Source organism: Equus quagga, chromosome 5 (assembly GCF_021613505.1).
Source record: "Equus quagga isolate Etosha38 chromosome 5, UCLA_HA_Equagga_1.0, whole genome shotgun sequence".
NCBI classification, from domain to species: Eukaryota; Metazoa; Chordata; class Mammalia; order Perissodactyla; family Equidae; genus Equus; species Equus quagga.
In genome coordinates, this window is record NC_060271.1 from 17,418,189 (window position 1) to 17,440,337 (window position 22,149).

The 22,149-nt window shown below is 59.1% G+C and overlaps 1 protein-coding gene across 1 annotated transcript in view; it reads right to left on the reverse strand.

Annotated features, from left to right (window-relative positions):
• KCNQ4 (potassium voltage-gated channel subfamily Q member 4) overlaps positions 1-22,149 on the reverse strand; it is a gene marked incomplete at its 5' end in the record, with an annotated part of 57,740 nt that extends 35,591 nt beyond the window's left edge. The window contains one exon of the mRNA XM_046660742.1: positions 21,851-22,149. Within this exon, the coding sequence (XP_046516698.1) occupies positions 21,851-22,149 (299 nt within the window). The remainder of the gene's footprint in view (positions 1-21,850) is intronic.

The window sequence follows — 22,149 nt, forward strand, 5'->3', positions numbered from 1 at the left end:
GAGCAGGAAGGACTCTGCCAGCTGCCATGGTGACAGGCAGGGACGGGGGCGAGACCAAGTGGGAGGGGAGGTTGGGGCACAGGCGAGGCCAGAGAGCTCCCACTGGGGGCTGCAACTTCCTCTGTGAAGAGGAGGCCAGGTCCACTTCTCAGGGGTAGGGAGCAGAGTGGGTGGGGGTCTGAGAGATGGAGAAGGTTTGAAACAGCCTGTGTGGAGGATGGCCCTGGGAGGGGTCCCGGGAGAACACAGGACCATTACGCCCAATGGTGAGGATGGGAGGAAACATTCAGAACACCACAGGTGCTTCACATGTGCATCCTTGGTTTTGTTTGTTTTTAAGCCTTGATGATCCTGAGGGAGGAAGCAGCCCATGTGGGATCAGGGGACCCCGCCCACCACCCGCCAAAGACGCCAAAATAAATGCAGATCCAGGCCTTGCCCTTCCTTCCACCTGGGCCTTCATCCTTCCCTCCCTCTCTCCAGTGTCCCTCCTCCCAGACGGAGCCCTGCCAGTGTCCGCCGCCTGCCTGGCCACCAGCTGGCTCCCTCATTTCTGCATCCGGCCTGAGGAGTGTGTGACCCTTCCTCGCCCCCGCCCAGACCAGAACCTTGAAGGCAAGGTTCTGTCTTCCCTCAGCTGGGGGACCCTGGGGCCAGTCTGTCCCCATTCGGCCAAGGTTCCTGTAGGGCAGAGGCCATGACCCCCTCCCCGTTCCAGCCGAAAAGGGCTGCTTAAGCCCCAAACCAGAGCTGACACCAAAGAAGGGACTTCAGCTAGACCTGACAGGCACTTCCTGACAGGGGGGTGCTGTGTGCTCCTCAGGGAGAGGGGCTCTTATTTTCTCTTGCAGGGGGATAAAGGGGAGGGCCAGTCAGCCAGGCCTCAGAGGGAGGCTCTTTCCAAGAATCCTCAGGGGCTGGGACAAGAAGTTTCCCCTGATCCAGCGATTCTAAATATGGCAAAGGGAGCAAAAGCACGTGACCCAGGGCCCCACACCAGGGCTGCTGCTGCCACGGCCGCTGCTTCCCTGGGCTAGAGGCCTGCACTGGGGCTCGGGGCTAGGGCTGAGGTCTCCACGGAGCCTCAGTTTCCCTCTGCACAACATGAAGGTGGGGGACAATGCAGTGATGGCTAAAGTCCCCTCAGCCTTATGACTCTCCACAGCGGGGTGGAAGGGAGAGGGCTGGCCCTCGGTTCAGCTCCAGATTCTTTGAGAATGTCCCTGGAGGGACAGCAGCTGCCAGAACATAGTACAAACTATGAAAAAAATGCCGCCTCTTGGAGGACCAATTAGAAAAGGCATTCCCTTTAGCCTGAAGAATTATAAAAAGTTGACCTGTCTAGATGGCCCCCTTAGAAACAGGCGCCCCTGGCTCCGGGCTAACCCACCCTGAGCACAGGCTGGATTTCATTTCCATCCTTTGCATTGCCCAGGGTGCACAAGGATGCAGGGCAGTCCTGGGGATGGCCCCGACAGCCACCGCAGCCCTGGAAGGGCCAACTCTATATGGTACCACATGGCTCCAGGCCCCTCTCCTGGCCGCCACTGATTCATCTAGAGCTGGACATTGACCCAAGAAAGCTTCCTCCATAGGTTGGGCTGAGCCAATCAGATTGTCTTTCTCAGGAATAGAACCAAGAACCGTAGAGGAAAGTGGGCAGAGGTGCAGACAGAAGTGGAGATGAGACTGCCGCTCCAGAATCTCATCTCCCTTTCTCTCCTCCACGAAGCCCACATGTGCTCCCTGCCATGAAGCCTCTACGAAATGCCCTTTCCTTGCAGTAGGGGTCCTCCACCTCCACATGCCAATTCTTCCCGAGCTAGTATGAAGAGTCTTGGGCCCCCTAGGACATGGAAGGCAGCATCTTCTGGACAGGGTGTTTAATGAGTCATAGCCTCATCCTCTCCCACTTGGACTGGCTCCACACCCTCCCACTCATTCTCGCTGCTTCCCTCTGCCATGCCAGCCAGACTACCTGGTGCACCAGGTAAGTAGGCTGAGCAACATGGCAACACGAGCCAAGGGTGGGAATGAGGAGAGAGCAGGGGCCATCCATCCACTCGGGTCCGGCCGGGCAGCGCTGACTCCTCAAATGAACGGTGCCTGGGTTCCCAAGCAGGAGGCCAGCGAAGTGAAAGCAAACTAAGAGTGGAATATAGGCAGCCCGGATTTTGGAAACTTAAGACGGCCAATGGAACCTTCCCTGGGTTCCACCTGAGCAGCTAGCTCCATGTGGATTCAGGTGACTCAGTTTTACATGCTAGGCTTGGCATAAGATTTATTTGAACAAAGAGTTTTGCTGCTTTTTTTTTTTTACCTTCTTCTTCTCCCCAAAGCCCCCCAGTACGTAGTTGTATATTCTAGTTGTAGGTCCTTTTAGTTGTGGCATGTGGGACGCCACCTCAACGTGGCCTGATGAGTGCTGGGTCCCTGCCCAGGATCCAAACTGACAAAAGCCCAGGTCGCTGAAGCAGAGAGGGTGAACTTAACCACTCAGCCATGGGGCTGCCCCCTTGCCGCTTTTTCAAAAAGGGTGAACTCCACTGACTTGAGAGCTCAGGCTCAAGCCGCTTAGCATGGTTGCAAGGAAGGCCCTTACCCACCCTGCCAGCTCACTCTCCAGCACTCAGTGCCCAACCTGGCACTTGACACCCCCTTGTCATAGCTCTCTTCCCCCGTAACAGCAAGCAGGGATTTTTTTTCCTTCCCCACCTTCGTTCTTGCTGTGTCTGCCCCTCCTCCAGCCTAGCTGAGTCAGGAGGGAGCCCCCACCTTGTGCCTCCTTAATCCCCCATCCCCATCTCTATGCCTCCCCCTACAGACCAAGAGCTGGCTGAGAGTCCTGTCCTGTTCACCTTGAATGCCCTGTGCCCAACTCAGAATGGGTGCTGAGACATGGGACGACCAAGTACGGACCTCTGACTGACGCCACCCATCTCCCCAGGGTGCCGACACCGTACTGGCTCCTCCTGGCTCCACACTTCCATCCACACAGGGCACTCACTCGCACCCTCATCCATCCACTCATTCATTCAGTAAGTATTTCCTGAGTGGTCACCATGGGCCAGGCACAAAGACTGAGAACGTCCCTGCCTTCACGGAGCTTACATCTTAGGGGGGGAGATGGATACTAAATAAACAAGTAAAGGTTCAAAATGCCAGGTGATGAGGGAGAAATATCAAGTTGGGAAGAGGGACAAGGAGTACTGGTATGGGAGTCGGGGGGCTACCTTACAGAGGGTGGGCAGGGAAAGCAGCTTTGAGAAGGTGACATTAGAGCAGAGATGTGAGGGAGGGAGCCATGCGGGTATCTGGGAGCAGAGGGAAAAGCAAGTGCAAAAGACCTGAGCCAGAGGGTGCCTGCTGTGTTCCAGAACCATTGAGAAAGGGGTGCTCCCAGTGTGGAGTGAGCAAGGGGGAGAGTGGGAGGTGGCGAGGGCAGAGAGGCAGTGGAGGTGGAAAGCAGACCATCTACTGGCTATTGGGAGGATTTTGGCTTTTACTCTAAGTGAGTTGGGGCCTTCTGAGCAGGGAGTAACGTGATCTGACTTATGTTTGCGAAAGATCACGTGAGCTGCTGAGTGTGGTGAGCGGCTGGGGGAGGGGGCGACAGCATTTGCCCCAGCCTGAGCTGGGGAGCTAATGGTATACGATCCAAGCAAGATTGGATGGTGACTTGTACAAGAGCAAGAGGTGATTGGATACTGACTATATTTTGGCTCTGGAAGATCCCTTAGAGTCAGTGAGTCCTCGCATTTATAGATGGGAAACTGAGTCCCAGAGAGGTTCATGACCTACCCATGATCACACAGCAGATCAGAGGCAGAGCTGGGCCTGGCACCCAGATTTCCCGATTCCTAAGGTAATGTTCTTCTGATTTCTCCTCTCTCTCTGGAAGGACCCAGGTACCTGCCCCATCACCCTCATCTCAAATGTTCTCTGCATCAGGCTGGCCCCTGCCTCTGCCCTTCCTGCTGTATGTGACCAGGTGGCACTGGGTTCGAGGATTGCCCAGGCCTCCAGCTACTTGAGCCTGGCAGGGGTCAGGGTCACCTCTAAGGAGACTTCTGTCCTCTGAATCAGCAGAACCTGTGCAAAGGGGGAAGAGGGAGGGAGAGAAGAGTCCAAAACAGGGGAAAGAGCTTAGTCCCGCCACTTGGTTCTCAGCATTCCGGGTGCAGAGAAGTCACCAAGAGCTGACAGGGTGGAACAGGAGCTCTGAGAGGGCCAGGTCCCCTGGGGAGCACAGGCTCCAAGACTGAGCCCAGCCTGGGAGTCCTGCAGACTCAGCCATTGAGGATCCCACCCAGTGGAAGGTTAGGGGGCCTGATCGGGAGGAGTGCTTCAGGGCCTTTGCTACCAATAAGCAAAGTGGCATGCAAATTCACAGGCCACACCTGGGGCACTTGGCTGCAGCTGCCCTGAGAGCCTTGCTCCCTGTGGGGACACCAAATCCAGGACCAGCCAGACTGAATCTGGCAGGACTGACTCTAATGGGCCCTGACAGCTAGGAAAGGTTTGCTGTGTGACCTTGGGCCAGGAGCGCAACTTCTCTGGGCCTGTTCCACGGCCAAAGTGGAAGAGTGGTTAGGAGGGTCTTAGGCTGGAAGCCGGAAGCCCATCCACAGACATCCTCTCAGTTTCCTTGGCTTTTAGGGGAGAGGCTGCCCAGCATGTGGTTCCGACTGATTCAGAGTCCTCTAAAAGGCAGCAGTCTGCTTGGTGGCTCTGAGAGACGTGTCAGGGTTGGGGGCAGCAGCTGGGGAGGCACAGGGATGTGGACAGAGCTAGGACTCTGGGTCCACAGGCTCCCTATCCTGATTCTGCCATCCCCCAGCTGCAGAGTTGGGAAGCTGTCTCTGAGTCTGTTTACTCCTCAGCGAGAGGAAGGGGCTGAGGAAGGGTCTCGAGGGCCCCATTTTTCCTGCTCCTCTGAGATTTCAGCTTCCCGAAGGGGGACTGAGTCTCAGATCCTGGAGCACTTGAGACTCTCTCGCAGAGTCCTTTACATTTTATTTGCATGGTGCTCCTGCGCGTGGAAAGTCTGGAGGGACCTCCTTACACCTCCCAAACTCCTCCGTGAATGAATAACGATGGCAAGGAGGAGTTAGGGTAGACAAAAGCAGAACTTCCAAGAGCCCACTAACCACAGAGATGGTGCTGGAGGTCAGGGGAAGAGGACAAAGTGTCTCTCTGGTCCTGACGCCCCCTCCTCCTCTGAGGAAGACAACCCCACACGAATCAGAGCCAAAACAACAGGAGGCTTGAATTCAGTTCTAACCCTGACCCCCACCAGGCTCAAGAATCCGGCCCGGGATGCGTGAGAACCGTCCCTCTCCGGGCCTCAGTTTCTTCATCTGTCTTATGCGGCCATGATCCCCGGCGCGGTAGTCTGAACGCAGGGGTCTGGCCCTGATGAGCCCGACGTCCAGGGGTTGCAGAAAGGCCTGGGTTCACTTCGGGACACAGAGGAGGCTGCCACCAGGCGGGGCTCCTCGAGAGAGGGAGGGGCTCCCGGGGAGGAGGGCTCCTGGGGACTCCTCCCCCGGCACGGCCCTCCGCCCCCTTCCCCCGCAGGGACCCCCGCCGCTCGCGCAGAGGCGCCCCGGTTCCGCGCTGCAGGGTCCCGGGGCCCAGGGCGGGCCCGCCGTCTCGGCGCGGGGCGGGGCGTCCTGGAGGGGCGGGGCATGCTGGGGGCGGGGCGCGGCGGGGGCGGGGCCCGGGCAGGCCCGGGGGCGGGGCTTCGCCGACACCCGGCACCGCGCGCGGGAGGGGCGGGGGCGGCGCTGCGGCTCCGGTTACCTCCCCCGCCCAGCCGGCTTCTTTTTCCGTTTCCAAATTAACAATTGAAAACGCTGCGGCCTGAAAGGCGAGCAGCGGGCCAAGCGGAAAGTGTGAAGGTGCCGCCGCGTCCCCGAGGACGGGGGCGGAGAGAGGGGCGCGACGCCACCGACGCCGGGTGCGGGGACTGAGCGCCCCGGGACCCAGAGGTGCCAAGGCCCCCAAGTCGGGTCCTGGCCTGATCCGGCCCCTGGTACTGCCCTGGCCAGTGTAGCGGGACCCAGTGCCCAGGCTCGGGGTGGTGCCAGCCCCCAAGGGGGCTGAGGGGGGAGGCCCCAGGGCTGGGTTACTACTCTGGAGGCTGAGTGCCAGGAGGGGCAGGTGCCAGGCAGCACCCTCACAGCATCGTCCTTAAGGGCTCCCAGAGCCAGGCAGGTTCGCGTGTGACCTCGAGGAAGTCATTTCACCTTACTGAGACTCAATTACCTCATCTGGAAAATGGGGAGGGAAGACCATCCGCCAGAGAGAGCTGGTTGTGAGGAACAAATTAAATGAGAAGATGCAGGAGGCTGGCCCAAGTGAGCAGAACAGACAGCGGCTATTATTATCTTTTGTTGATAATGATGACGATATAGAGTCCTTGGCACCCCTCCACCTCCACCCACAGCCAAAGGAGTGGTCCACTAATGAGGAATACTGGAGTTGGCTGCTCTTTCCCTTCCCTCACTCCCCAAAGCCCCATTTGACAGATGAAGAAACTGAGGCCAAGAAGGTCCTTGTAAGGGGCTCAAAGTCACAAGTGAGTAAAAAGAACTAGGGCCTGAGCCCAGGTCCTGACCCCCAAGCATGGGCTTGTCTTATGGAGACAGGTGGTCCTCAGGGTCGGGGCCCTGGCACTGGTCCGCCCTCTTCAGTGTTCTGAGAGATGCGTGCCCATATGAGGGCAGCTGGAACTAATGAGTGGGTAACGGAGAGAGTCCTCGCTCCCAGGCATCCAGGGGCATGGACCAGAAAGCCTGAGAGTGGAGACCAGGGAAAGATACAGTTTCTGGTGCCCCGGCCCCCGGAATGTAACCTCCATAATGCAGCAACTTCTCTATCTTGTTCAATTCTCTCTCTCCCACGCCTATAACAGGGCTTGGTGCATCGCAGATTCTCAATGAATATTTGTTGAGTGAATGAATGAATGAGTGGTCCCCTCTTATACAGCTGCGCCCTCCCACCCTGCCATCTATGTCAAGTGATCTCCTTTGGGGAAGGGGGCTGGAGGGGGGTGCCCCTCTCCTGAGCATGGAGACCCAGGGCAATGGAATGGTAGGAGAAGGAGACAAGAACCGAGACAGAGGAAAGGAAGAGACAGGAGAAAAGGTTCCAGAAGGCAGAGTTGGGATCACCTCTTTCTTCCTAGCCCCTCACTTCCCAATCCTGTCCAGCCCGGGACTCTACCATTCCCTCTCCCTCCAGCTGCCTCTTCATGGACTCCACTGTGATTCCAACTCTGCCCGCATGCCCACCCGCAGTCCACTGACCTAGCAGTACGAGTGCCCCGCCCCCATTTACAGTCCTACAATGGCTCCTTACTGTTTACAACGTAAAACCCCGAGCTCCTCAGCCCAGAGCTTGAAGCTGCACACACGCTCAGCAGCAGCCACACTGCACCCCTCCGAACCCCGTGGTGACCTCGCTGCTCTCTCCTCTCCTTGGGATGTCTCTCCTACCTCCCCAAGAATCTCTGATTTGCTTTGGGGAGAAATGCTCCCATAGCCCCTGGTTGAGATTCCTGGCCCCCTCTGGGCACCCCAGGGCCACTTGTGCTGAGGCTGTTCCTCCCTCTGTGCACCCGCCCCCCCACCCATTAGGATCCACCCACAAGGGCAAGGCCAGTTCTAACTTCCCCAGACCCCCCAGGCCGGCCAAGTAGATGCTCAGACAGTATCTAGGAGGGAACGGGAAGACGCGGGTGGCCAGGGCCAGGGCCTTGAGCATCAGTGAGTCGCGATTTTCTCACTGTCCTGTGAAGCCCGAGAGTTCTGGGTTAGGGCATCTTGGGGTTGCTGCAGAGGTGGGTGGGGGGAGGGCGGGCCCATCCTGAACACTGGTGGGGCTGGAAAAGAGTACAAGTGGAGACCCACATACTACAAGTCTAAATATTTTAAAGTTTAAATCAAGCTAACAAGCTGTTAAATAAAATACGTTCCATCCTTCCTGACACATATGCCTTCATAACGATCTGGAAGGCCAGGTTTGAATTTAAAAACGTGGACCCCTTGGAGTCCCATCCTGGAATCTGGGAGGGAGAGGGCAGCCAGCCCCTGCTGACTTCTGGGCCCTAGCCCATGGTGTGCCCTTTTCTCTTCCCACACTGGGCTCATCTCTCACCAGGGGGGGCCTTGGGTATGCTGCTGTGACTGCCACAGGAGCCATCTCCATTGGCTGCACAGAGCTGCCCTTGGGTCTAGGGCTGCTCACACAATGGTGGCCCTTGGGATGGTGACCTGGGAAAGAGGCCTGTGCAAGTCCTGGAAGCAGACACGGGGATCTGACCAGGGAACGCCAGGGTTACCTGGGATGTGTTCTAGAATAAGGAGGGCCGTGTGCAGGCCCTGGGCTGGTGGTATGCGGGGCCATACAGGCTGAGTGGGCAGAATTCTGAGCCCCCACCCTCGACTCCACCCAGAGTGGCCCTGCTTTGATGGGTTTTATATTCTACACTCGTTTGTCACATTTCACTTAAAGAACCAGATCTACTGCTTAAAACAGTTTGCAAAGCACTAAGCTACACCATTCCCTCCTTGTAGACACAAGGGAGGCTGAGGTTTCTGGGTACCAGGGACCACAGTCATGCAGCAAGTTACAGCAAATTCAGCGCTCAGTCCCAGGGCTCCTGCCTCCTGCCCAGGCCTTGGCCTCCATGAGCACATTTCTCATCCGTGAGGCCCGGTGCCTCCAACGGACGGGCCATTGGGAGGTGGTGAGTGCCCAGTCCTTGGTGGGGTTCCGACAGGCCTGCTGCTGGGCCTCCCACCTGGACAGGGGGCTGGACCCTCCACTCAGGTCCCCCAGCTCAGGAGTGGATGAGAGGCCGGACCAGGCCGGAGAAGGAGAGGGAGTCCTGGTATAAATAACCGTGGGGGGCCGGGATGTTTGGGCCCGTCTCCTGGGCGACGGCTGTGTTTACCGCCCAGCAAGGGGGGGCATGGCCCACACATTTGCCTCCCTGACTTGTAGCCAAATTTCTCCAGGAAGGGGTGGCCCAAGATTAGCCCCAAACATTCCAGCTCTGCACCCCTAACAGATCCTCCCCCTACTCTGCCCCAACGCGGGCCCTATCCTTCCTGCCATCGCCCCCATCCTTCAGCCCCACATGTGCACAGCACTGCGTCTCCATCAGCCCCAAATGCCCAGCATTTACCCCCATCAGTCCCAACTCTGCTCAAGCAGTGCGAGGGTAGGGAGCATGAGCAGGGCAGGGGAAGGCCCCAAGCAGAGGAGCTGGGCGTGTGCCAGGGATCTGAGCTGGGGCCTCTGGGCACGGGGACAGGGACAAGCCTCTCCCACGGCCCCGGCCAAGACGGAGGGAGGGCTGTAGCCCCCGGATTAGGAGAGTGCAAATCCCTCTCCCAGCCTGGGGCCCACCCCATGCCTGTCATGTGCAGGGCATTAGATGGCCAGACCCAATTGTGGGAAGGGCTGGCAGGTGCCCTCTTGGTCACGCCATGGCCAGTTCCTCTCCCCAGCCAGCGAGGCCAAGAGAAAGCCCCTCGATGCAGGAGGGCGAGTGGAAAGGCCCCCTCCTCCATGGGGCAGCAGCTGCATCCTGGCCCGAGCTCGGAGGCACTGGGGTTGGTGTGAGCTGAGTTAGAGCCTGCAGGCCAGGCTGTGCACAAGCATGTGTGTGTGTGCATGCACAGACACACACACACACACGCTCTCTCTCTCTGCCCAGCCAACTGCTGGGCCTTGCTTGGGTCATCAGCCAACTTTCACTGAGAGCAAAGGCTCAAAATTGGGGCTGTGTCCACCTGTGGTCCTAGACAGGTGACTGGGCGCCAGCCCCATCTCAGCCACTTCTCAGCTGAATGACCTTGGGCAAGTCATTTCTCTTTTCTGAGCCTCAGTGTAAAACAGTGTAATAAAATCTTCCTCCAGGGTTGTTAGTAGAATTCAGTGGGATTCACCGAGCAAATGTTAATGAAGCCCCATGATGGGCCAGGCGTGCCTGAAAGTGCTCTGTGGACCATCAGTCGGGAGAGGGGACCCCCTTCACAGCACAAGGTAGCATTTGGGCCCCAGAGGCTGAGGCTCTGGGACGTGAAGACTTGAGCCCAGGCCAGCTCTGCCGAAAGGTTTTCACTGTTATTTGTTGCTGTTGGGGATCGTTGAGACTCGGGCTGAGCCTGGGCTCCAGTCTGGGCTCCATCACGGACCTAAGATTAGTCCTTGCCTCAGTTTCCCCTTCAGTAGAATGAGGGGGCTGGGTAAGACTAGTGATTTCCACACCCTCTTGAGCTGCGAGAAATGGAGGGAACAAGTTGCTGGGGCAGCCTGAGTCACCTGGCTCTGCCCCTTTCTCCAGGGCACCTCAGCGTTAGCTGGGCCAAATCCCTGGGGTGCTCTCATGGGGCTGTTCTCAGGCCACCGCTCTGGGGACCTCCAGAGACCCCAAGCCCATATGCCCAGGTGCCCTGTGCAGACAGCCTCAGGGCCGGCACCCACGGCTCCGTTCCAAAGCCTCCCTCAGCTCAGCCACACACACCTTCCCCCAGGCCAGGCTTTGCATACGCAGCGGAAGTTTCCCTACAGGCAAAGTCCTAGGGCTCCAGGCCAGGTCCGGCGGGCCCTGGCAGGGTCAGGGGCAGCTCCAGAGGAGTCGCTCAGGGGGCTGGGCTGGGACGGGAAGGCAGAGGGAAAAGAGGCCGAGTGGATGGCATCCCCGGGCTCCCTGCCGGAGTCTTGCACCTGCCATCCTCCCCACCAGGCCCGGAGAGGTGTTTCTCAAGTACAGATCTGCCCATGGCACTCCCGTCTTCAGGTCCTTCCTGAACTCAGTCTCAGCCTGGCCTTGCTCATATCCCATCGTTGCTCACGTCCCAGCCTCTTCTCTGCACACCTCCTGCCCTCTCCGGGCTCCCACTCTCCTGACCTCTTGCGGTCTTTGCAAACGCCCTGTTCAGCCTCACGTCTGGGCTCTGCCTAGGCTAGTCCCTCCGTCTGGAATGCTCATCCCTGCTCCTCTTTGCCTGGTTGACTCCTACTCCTACTCATGTTTCAGGATTCAACTTAAACCTCTTCCTCTGGGAAGCCTTCCCAGCCATGCCCAGTTTGGGGCTGGGTTTGGCACCTCTATGCTGGGCTCCCCCAGAACTCTGCCAGCCTCCTGGCCCATCTCCCCCAGGGAGATGCTGCTCTGTCCCCAGCATCTGGGACAGGGCCTGGCCCTGAGCAACTGCCAGTGAAGGCTTCCCAAATGAGAGAACGGGCAGGAAGGAACAAGTCCCCAGTGTAGAATTGGGGTGGGGGAGAGGACCTTGAACTTTAAGCTCAACTGGTCCTCATAGCAGCCTCCCAGCAGGCAAGCCCATCAGGGCCAGTTAGGCATAATATGGCAGGTAAGATCCCAGCCTCTAGAGCTGGACTTCTGGGGTTTGAATCCAGGCAAGTTACTCAACCTCTCTGTGCCTCAGCCTCCTCATCTGAAAAATGGGCACAATCATAGTACTGCCCTCACGGTGGTTGAGAGGAGAATGTGAGAGAAGGCCTGGCAAGTTCTGGGAGAGTGTCTGGCCCACGGTGAGCGCTCCGTAAGCATTTGCTATTATTATCTTTATTACTGCTGAGAGCCACAGCAGGAGGGGGAGGCTGAGACCCAGAGAGGGCGGTGACTGCGGAAAGCCGCCCAGCAGGCAGGCGTACCCTGCTCCCCGAATGTACACTGAGTGCCCCCCACACCCACCACGTCCCTGCACGCCTGGTCCCACCCTCTTGCACCACAGACTCCTTGCACACTCGGGCTTCCATGCCCGATGGCATGGATAGATGGACCAAAGCTGGAGCCTCAGAGAGGTTGAGTCACCTGCCTGGAGTCACAAAGCCTTTAGAAAGCAGAGGCGGGAGCCGAATCCCAGCCTGCTGACTCTTGGTCCAGTGCTCCTTTAACTGAGGGGTGAGGCCTGATTCTGGCTGACCCTACTCCCCCAGCACACTCTTGGCAAGAGCCCTGGGCTGGTCCTCACTGCCCTCCAGGGCGAGCAGGCCCTGAGGCCCAGGAGGAACAGCTGGAGGAGACTGTCAGCTCCTCTGCCCCTCTAACCTTCCATCCCCACCCAGACTCCACCCACTTCTGGCCCCAGAGCTCAGGAGGGAGGAGACAGGCTGGTGCCCAGACTCAGGCATTTCACGCACCACCGGTAAAATTTTCAAAAACACTTTGAGGACTGCATGAGGTTGTCAACTTTTTATTTTGCCAAGTAAGAACATTTTTAAAAAATTCCCAGCCCCATCATTTCATAAAAGAAAGGACATAATCTCAGGCTAAAAGACAGTCCTTTAAATGGAATAAATTTAGCTTTATGAAAAAGTCACCATGTTGTCCTTATTTCCCTCCGTTTTGCCTCAGGCCACTGAAAACCCCGAGTCTGCTGACGTGTCTGGGAACCATCTGGAGCTTGCGCTTGGGAGTCATACACACATGGGTTCGAATCCTGGTTCCCCCACAGACAAGCTATGTTGTTTGGTGCACGTAATCTCCCCTCTCTGAGCCTCAGTTTCCTATCTGCAAAATGGGAACAATACTAGTGCCTGCCACACGGCGGTGCTGGAGAACTGAATGGCCCAGGGTTTGCAGAGCAATAGCTCCTGGGAAGAGATCCGTCAAGCCCTGGGGCCCAGACAGTGGCACCTCCTTGTCCTATCACTGCCTATGGCTCCCCATGTCCACAGGTAAAGCCCGCCTCCATAGCCGGACAGTCAAGGCCCCACCCTCAGGGCCCTGCGCCACCAGGCTCTGCAGGTCCTGGGACAGCGGGCAGAGGACGAGAGCCCACCTCAAAGCCTTCACTCTCGCTGTTTCTTCTACCTAGAGCGCACTCGGGACAGAAATCACGAGTGCTTCCAGCTCGGTGCCTGCACAGAGGACCTCGGGGTCCTTTCTCGGCTTCTCTCTAACCTGTAAAACCCTCCTCATCCTTATAACCCGGCCTCAGTGCCACCTTCATTCCCTGGCTCAGCAAACTTGCACTATCTTCCAACCATGCACAGTGCTCAACCCCCACCATCCAGAAGAGTACAGACACAGAGGGGTGGGTGAGCAGAGCTCTGGCGGGTCCAGAGGGCCCCCAGTTGATCCTGGGGTGGGGTGGGCAGGGAGTGATTCCAAGAAGAGGTGGTGTTCAAACTGGGATTTGAAGGATGAATAGGAGTTTGCTAGATGATGGGGTGGGTGGGAGAGGGGAGAGAGTTTGAGGCAGAAGGAAAAGCACCTGGAGCATTAAAGAGCACATTTGGGGACAAGTTGTTTCTTAGGCGAGGAGCAAAGGATGCTTGGGGGAGGAGGTTCCTGACTTGGGAGTGGGGATGGGGGAGTCACTGTTGCCGGGAGGAGGGTCGGTCTGGAGAGTGATGCTGAGTTTGGGGTGCCCACGGGGTGCAGAGGTGAGGGCTCCACAAGCAGCTACACAGGAAGCTCCAGGACAAAACTGCAGAGGGCGAGGCTGTCGTCACAGAGGTGACCCCTGACATTGCAGGAGTGCACGAGACCCCTGCTCATGGAAACTGTGTTCAGAGAGGAGGACCCAGGACAGAGCCCTGAGGAGCCCCAACCTTCAGGGGGCAGAAAGAGGAGGCAGAGCTGCTGACAGAACCGAGAGGGAAGAGCCAGACAGGCAGGTGGAGGAGAGTGGAGGGCAGGGCTCGTTCAAGAAGGGAGGGCCCAAAGGCTCAGACCCTCCGGAGGCAGCATCCCAGCATCCCAGGGAGCCACATCCTGGGTCCCAAGCCTCTCTCCACAGCTGATTAGCTATGCTGGCCTTGGACCTCAATTCCTCTAGCTGTAAAACAGGGCTAATTTATTTTTTAACAAAAAGGAGGCTAAAGGGCAGGGGGGAGCGGGCTGACACCCTCACACGGCCTTCACCACACCTCCAGGTGGAGCCTCCCTCCCTCTGCTGGGCCACGGGTCACACTCTCCTCCCCCATGCTCTGTCTCTCCCAGACAGCCACCAGTCCCCAGAGGTCAGAAAATTAGATGGGTGGCTGAAATCAGGGCTGCTCCCTCCTCTCGGAGCACAGAACTGGGAGGCAGCGTTCCTCCAGCGCTACTCCCACCTAGTGAGGAGGGGTGGTGGGGAAGGCCACATGTGCCATGTCCTTGGGCAACAGGTCCTTCTCCGGGCCTCCTTCTCCCCATCTGTGAAATGAAGCTGTGATCTGCTTGAGCTCTGAGGCCCCTCTGGCTCTGATGCTCTGCGGCAGGACGAATGGGAGAAAGGGTGATGGCAGGGAGGCCTATTCTGGACCTGCTGGTCCTGCCCCAGGGGAGGCGGTCCCACCGGGGTCTGGGTCCCCATGGTCCCCAAGACCGGTCCCTCCAGAAAAGGGTGGCAGCCGGGCCAAGAAGGGCAGGAGCAGAGCCGCCGGGATTGTGCTGACAAAGCTGTTCCTTCTCCCCTCATTCTCTCCCCACTCTCTCCCCTCCCCGGGGAAAGCCGAGCCCAGCAAAAAATAAACCCAAAGACGGTGACCTGGAGGGGCGTGAGCTCCCAGGCGGGAGCGGCAGGGAAGGAAGGCGGAAGAGAGGGTCTCTGACCACTGTCCCTCAAAAGCCGAAGGGTACCTGATGAGGTCCTTCACCATTGCCCCAGAGCTGGGCTCCAAGGAAACATGCTCTATCTCCTCCCCTCCTTCATACTGTGACAGAGGGGTGCCACTTGCTTGATAGAGACAACTAGGAGAGTAAATCTTGTCCAGGCCAGCTAGACATGAGTTCCCAAGCTTTGGAAAGAGAACTCCAGGGAATCTCACTCTGCCTCCTGGTTATTGGGCAGTCAGTCCTTCCTGCTGTCTGACTTCCATCCCTCCTGCTTCAGTGGGTCCATTTATCTCCAGCAAGCTGTCCCCCTGTCCCACCTTCCTGACCTAGATGTCTGAGGAGTCCAGGAGAAAGTGCCCTCCAGATTTCCCTGCAGAGACGGCAGAGGGCCCCTAGGCCGGAGTCCCCAATCCGTGCTCTGTTCACCCCCAATCTCAGAGAGGGAAGAATCGCTGAGCTCCCTGCTCTCTTTGCCTCCCTCAGGCGCTGCCCATGGATTCCCAGCCCAATTAGTCTGCTGCCTGGGGCTGCCCCTCCCAGTCCTCACCCCACCAGGTGCCAACCCCCAGGCCAGGCAGATCCTGTCCCAGGGACAGAGGTGCCCAGAAAGCCTGGAGCCCTTGGGGGGGGCTTTCTGGAGCCCCAGAGGTCTGACCAGCACCCTCTCCCCAGCCCGTCAGAGCCCCAGCAGGGGGCAGGCAGCCTCCTGGGTGCCCTTCTAGGTGCTGCCCAGTCCTCTGAGGGGCCCAGGGAGAACTCCCCACCCCCCACCCTACAAATCTCGAGGGCTGAGACAACTGCGCCTCCCATTCATCCAGAGGCACTCTGTGCCAGGCAGCCCTGAGCCGTCCACTTCCTGTTTAGCCCCATTTCACAGAAGGGAATAGTGAGGCTCAGGGGTTGGGTGGAGTGGGGGTGGGCGCCTGCCCAGTAAGAGTTGAGACCTCTAAATCTCCTTTGGGATTCCCCATCCCCATTCCTCAGGATGCTGTGCTCAGGCGAGAGTCCGGGATTGCCCTCCTCTCCCAGGGGTCCCTGGTCACCCGCCCCGAGCACCATGGCTCCACCTCCACCTCCCTGGGGCCGGGCTAGCCGCAGGGTTTGCTAATGAGGCCCACACCTCGGCTGGACACTGCCACTCTCACACACCCTCCTCCCCGTACACACATAGACACGCTCACACCTACGCCCAGACCTCTCTGCAAGGCCTGCGAGGAGGAGGCGGGGGGTGAGGGGTATGGCTGGTCCAGGCAGGCTCTGCAGGCGCATCTGTCTCCCTCCACCTCCCAGGCCTGGGGCAGAGACCACGCTCTTTAACCATACTTGTCAGGTGAAGGAAGGAACAAATCCGTGAGCGCCTAGGGACCCAGGCTGGAGTCCAGGTGCACCATTCACCAGCTGCGTGACCTTGGGCAAGTGGGTGCCGTCCCCTCACCAGCCTTGCTTTTCCTCAAGTGTGATTGAGGGTAACACCGTGCCTGTCTGACTGAACAGCTGGGAGGGTTCAAGGAGAGAAGGCAAGGAAGAGGCTGAGCGCGGGCGGGCCAGCAGCGGGCGAGGCACAGCCCAGATGCTCTTTGGAAGTCCACCAGACGCGTCCTCAGGCTCCTCATGCAGAGCCGCTCACCCCGTAATGCAGGCGATCACAGCTCCTACCCTCTCCTGGCACACCCGACACATTCACCATGCACAGCCAAGGACACCCGCCAAAGCTCTCCCCAGGGAGGAGAATGAGGCTAATAACGACATCTAACAGTAACAGTGATGATGACAGTGGCTAACATTTGTGCCCAGCACAGCATCAGAGACCTTCACTCATTTAGCCCTGACAATCCTGGAGGCAGGGATTATTATTCCCATTTTTCAGACGAGAAAACTGAAGCTCAGAGAGGTTAAGTAACTTGCCCAAGGACACAGAGCTGCTAAGGGCAGAACCAGAAATGAACGCACATCTGTCAGACTTGGATCCCGTGCTCTCAGCCCCCTGTGGGGCAGCCTCTGGAGAAACACAAAGTCCCCCCTCTTCCCTGACTCCAGTCCCACAACTCCCACTCTGGGGGCGTTCATGAGAGCTGCCCCCAGGCAGACACTCAGAGTTCCCTGCTGGGCCCCCTAGCGTACAAGAGGGTCAGGTGGGCCCTGGCCAAAGAGCCACGTGGGTGCAGGGGAGGAAGGGGTGGGAAACCTGGGCCCTCTGCTCCGAGTCTGGAGAGGTCCCCTGCAGCCTCCTTTGGGGGCAGGGTCCGGTGTGCAGAGTCCTCCTCTCTCCCTGCTCCCCAGGCAGTTGCAGGTCCCTTGAGTGGCTCAGAGAACCTTAAATTAATCACCCACTCAAAGGGCCGCCATCTGCCCAAGAATAATCACCTCTCGAAACACTAAGAGCTCCGACATTCTGAGAGTATAGGCTCCTGCAGCAATAGGGACTGAAGGCAGACGCCTAGAAGGGCTGCCTCCACGGCAGGAACCAGGGTACTCTGGAGTAGGGGGAGGGGTAGCAGAGAAGGAGAGATCTGAGCTGCTCCAGAGACCCCAAAGGAGAACTCTGGAAGGAGAGAGCAAAGGGGCGTAAGGGGCAGGGGGCGGGGACAGAAGGCTGGCAGGATGGTCTATCCACTCGCCCCCTTCTTACAAAGACCAAACCAAAGGACAGGGACCAAAAAACAGCAGCACAACAAATTTGGGTCACACTTCGCGACCTTCCCCATCACAAGGGCCAGTTCTTGGACACCAGTCTCCTCTACCGGCTGGGGCGAGGAGAAGCGTTATCCAAGCCCTGGGAGGCAGAAGGCCTGGGTTCCTGGCACATTCTACCACTGACTTTCCAGACGTGACCCTGGATGAGTATCTGCCCCTTTCTGTACCTCGGTGTGCCCAGCAGGACACCACAGGGTGGACAGGAGGATCTCAGAGGGCCCTTCACGAGCAGCAAAGGCCAGCAACGTTCTACGAAGCCAGCCACATCGCTCCCACGTGGCTCTGAGGCTGCCCGCCAAGCGGATGCACAAATACACACGGGGCCAGCCTGCAGTGTGGACGAGTGAAGGCAAAAACTCCAGGAACGGGGCCACCTCTGTTCTGTCCTAGGGGTCTGGGCTGGGGCCGCAGGCCCAGGTGTGTGTCTGTGACGTCAGTGAAAAGGTGGCAGGAGTTGTGCATGAGATTTCTTTTCGTGGGATGTCCGCTGCATGTCCCTTTGTGACGTCCCCAGGCACGCATGTCCAAGCTGCAGCAAGTGTGTGCATGAGACAGACAGACGGGCGTGTAGCAGGGATATGTGTTTTGTGCAAAGCCTTGTGCCACACACGTGTGATTGCACTGGGTGAGGCTGGGCAGTTTCCGTTCAATTCCACAAAATCCTGCCACTGCCCACCCCCTGCTGCCTGGGTCTGGGTGCTGGGGACAGAGAGACCCATGACGCAGGGGTGCTGCTCCTGAGCAGCCTGGGGTCGGGCTGCAGGCTGAAGCTGAGGTTCAGGAGAAACACAGCTCCGAGCCAGACCACAATTCTGGGCTGGGGCTCCTCCATGCTAACTGGGTGATCTCTCCTGAGCCTCAGTTTCCCCATTTGCCAAACGAGGAGGATAACAGCCCGCTCCTCACCGGGCTGTTGAAGGACACAAGGAGCGTGGTTTACAGAGAGTGCTGAGCAGGGAGTCCGGCATCGAGCTGATGCTCCACGTGAGATCAGAAGTTTCCGTTCAAACTCCAGGAGCCACAGCAGGGGGCCGCGGGGAGCAGGGGGAGGTCCCGGACAGGGAGTTGGGAGCCTTCTAGTCTGTTCCCACATCTGCCACTCATTTACCGTGTGACTTGGGTCTCCAGAGTCTCAGTTTTCTCATAAGCAAAATGGGGCCATCAAAATGTGAGGACCCACCTCCGGGGACACCTGAGGGCTCTGGGTGCACTTTGCTGGGATTATTTCCAACCAAGGCGACATTCTTTCTCAGATGGTCCGGGTGGGAGCTGGGGGGCTCCAGGGTTAGGAGTCTGAGGGCCCCAGAAGCTACCGCCACCTCCTCCCCTCCGCATTCCCACAGCTCTGACCCCAGGGACAAGGCTGCCGGGGGATGTTTACAGAGCGTAAACCTTCACATAGAGAAAGTCTGCTGGGCAGCTGGGGGCTGGGAGCCGCGAGAGTGTCACAGTGGTGCAGGGAAGATGGGGGACATGGGGCTTTGCTCTGGACCAGGCCCTTCCGGGATTCTGACTTCCAAAGGGAGGCTGGGGTGGCTTGTAAGAGGGTGCAGGGAGAGGTGAGTATTCCCCCCAGAGGCTCAAGAAGCGGGATGGGCAGTAACGTGCTGTTTATCAAAACTCAGAGAGCAGGACCTGTGACGGGTTGAGGGCTTACATCAGGGACTGCGGCGCAGGGAGGGGGCTGGGGCTTGGTGACAGGACCAAGGGCCTAAGGAGGAGGGAGAGCTCCCTCCCAGCAGTCCCTCATTCTGGATCTCAATACGGAGAAGACAGAAGTCAGTGGTTCCCACGTCCCAGAGGCCGCAGCTGCCGGCAGGAGACGGGGACCAGGGTTTGTCCTCCGGGCAATCTCACCTTGGTGCCAGAAAAGGTGCGGGTTCTGCATGGGGCCCAGAGGGACCTGGCTGGCAGTGCGAGGGAGGTGTCCCATGGGTGAACGGACTCAGCTCACCCCAATTCCCTCCTTCCTGAGCCCTTCTCTTCCAGGCTATTTGGCTGGGGCCCCTCCTACCAGGTCCAGAGTCTCTGGAAAGGGGGTCCTAGCTAACTGTGCACATGGGACTCCCCTCACTCAGGCTGCCTCTGAGGGTCATTTGGGAGGGGGAAAGGATTTGGCTAAAAGTGCAGCGGCAGGACCAGAAGTCCGATAGCAGGAAGCACTTCCCGGCTTACGCAGGACCCCGCAGTGACTGAGTGAAAAACCTCACATCTGGAGCTCTGAGGGAGGTCCACGAGGTTGAGATTTCTCCCCACTTTCACGGCCTAGAGCTAAAGCTCAGAGAGGCCCAGCACACCCGAAGTGGGGCTCCTGCCCCTGCGGCCCGCTCTGACCTCTAAGGTGGATGGCAATTCCCTGAAATCCCTAAACATCTGGAGGTTTTCGTGCTGCATTTCCTTCCCCAGAGCTCCCAAGAGATGCCCTGCCCCGGCTCCTGGGGACAAGTGGTCAGAACAAGCTTGCCCCTGGCCAGGGCATTCCTGGCATGCAGAAAGGACAGGATGTGGGGCAAAGGTACCAGCAGATTTAGCTCCTGGAGAAGAAGGGAGGCCTTCCAGAGGAGGCGAAGACAGCGGCTGGCCAAAGGACACGAGGCGGGCCCTTCACCTCCAGTGACCCTTGCAGGGGCTGAGAGGCCAGACCTGGGGACTGAGGACCGCCACCTCACAGCCCTCTTGGCTTCCCCAGGCCTAGCCTTGTCTTGGAAAAGTCATCTCCCAAGAAGAGGCCATGGAAGATGCAGCGGCTCTATGCGGAGCATCTCACTCCTGCGCACCCCGGGCTGCGGTGTGGGCAAGGCCACCGCAACGCAGCCACTCTGAATCGGCAGTCCCCTGCCCCTCACCCCAACTTCACCGTCCCTGTACCCCAGCACAGACACTGCATCGCTCCAACAGCCCTCTCTGCTGCGAAAAATATTCACCCCAGGCCAGCCCAGTGGGCACTGGGGGGTTGGGCTCCTCCTAACCGTCGACCATTGACCCCGCCCCTAAGCCTGACCTCATGTCCAGAGCACTCTCAACTCTCTGCCCGCCCCCCAGCCCAGCCAGAGTCTCTGCACAAAGTCGAGGCTGCACCCCCAGGAGCTTAATGGCCGAAAAAGTTCTCTTCCTCTGTGCTCCCTGTGGCCAGGGGGCTCCTGTGCCCTCATTTTCCTCCCCTTCACCTCTGAAATTCTGTGGGCCCACTTAGGACGGGGCAGAGGCAGGCAAGCGGGCACCAGAGGGTCAGGCAGGAAGACAGACCAAAAGACAGGCAGAAACAAACAAGCAGAAGCAGCATGAGACAGTCAGGCAGACAGGCAGAGGGACAGGTGGACAGACAGGCACACAGATGACTGGACAGGCTGACAGAGGGATGGAACAGAGACGCAGAAGGACTGTCAGACATTCAGGCTGAGAGAGGAAGAGACAGGACGACTCACACACAGCTGGAAACTCAGTCGGGCAGAGGGATAGCGAGACAGGCAGAAGGACTGCCGGACAGTCAGGTGGACAGGCAAGGGGACCACCCAGGAGACCCCAAGACCAGAGGGCCCTCTCTGGAGGCGGCAAGAAGAGATTAACAATGGCACGTTTTCCAGGGACCGGCAGTCTCTCTCGGGCATTTCCGAACATCCCAGCACCAGGCCCAGCCCTTCGGCTGATAGCGGGCCTCTCATGTTCCCGCCTGGGCCAGGCCGTCCCCAAGACTGAGCTCTGAGCTGCCAAAATTCACTCTTTGCATCCAAGAGGGGTCAGTGTTTTTGAAAGTAGTAGGAGGCTGCCCACGGAGAGGAGGGGGCCCCCCAGCAGCGTCAGTGTTTCCAAACCTACTCCTCTCCTCTTTCTTTTTCCCTCCAGGTGTCCAGAGCCAGGCTGGGTGCAGCGGCCAGCAAGCTGGGAAGGCCAACCGGCCCACCCAGCAGGACAGGCAGGGCAGACACTGCCTGCTAGGAAGTCGAGGGTGGAGGGGGACACCGGAGTGAAGACTCAGATAAGCTGGACAGCATGCACGAGTCAGGGCCCAGGTGGCTCCCTGGGACCCCCAAACACCTGCACTGGGCTGGGGTGCAGGCGGGCCTTGGAGAGATGCATCTCCAAGGGGAGGCCAGGTGGGAGCCCACTGTAGCTACAGAGCTGGGGCGAAGGGGACAGACAGCGTTTGGGGGCCAAAGGGTCCTCTTTGTTTGTGGGACACAGGGAGACAGAGGTGAGAAAGAGGAAAGGGGAGCCCCACTTAGCGGCTCCAGATTACAGAGAGGATGGGGACAAGAAGCTGGATGTGAAGGGTACCTGGGACCGAGGAGCAGGGGCTGGAGACCAGACAGATATAAGGGGCTGAGGTGGGGAGGTGGGAAGCGAGGTCAAGCAGGCGTCAGGATTTGGAGATGGGGTTAGGGTTAGGCTGGGGGATCAGAAATCCGGCTCAGGCCTGGGAGGAGAGAGCCGAGGGTCGGCGTGGGAATGGGGGGCGGGAGGCGGAGCCGGGGCGGGGCGCCGTCCCCGGGGAGCCCAGGCTCGGGCCGGGGCCGCGCGGGGCGGGAGCGCGGGGGCGCGGCCCGGGACGCGGGGTCGCCAACTCACATGAAGACGTGGTAGACGAAGGCCCAGCCGCGGGGTCGCTCCAGCACGTTGTAGACCCAGTTCTGCAGGCGGCGGTAGCGCTTGTAGGCGGCCGACGAGCGCTGGCCGCAGGCGGAGCCCGAGCCCGATCCCGGCCCCGGGAGGGGCGCGCCCGGCGGCAGGGGGCTGCCCAGGAGGCCCAGGCGGCGCGGGGAGCCGCCCCCGCCCGCCTCGCCCCGCTCGCTCTGCACGGCCGTGAGCGCCACCAGCTCGGCGCGGGGGGCGTCCCCGGGCGGGGGGGCCAGGCCGAGGCGGCGCGG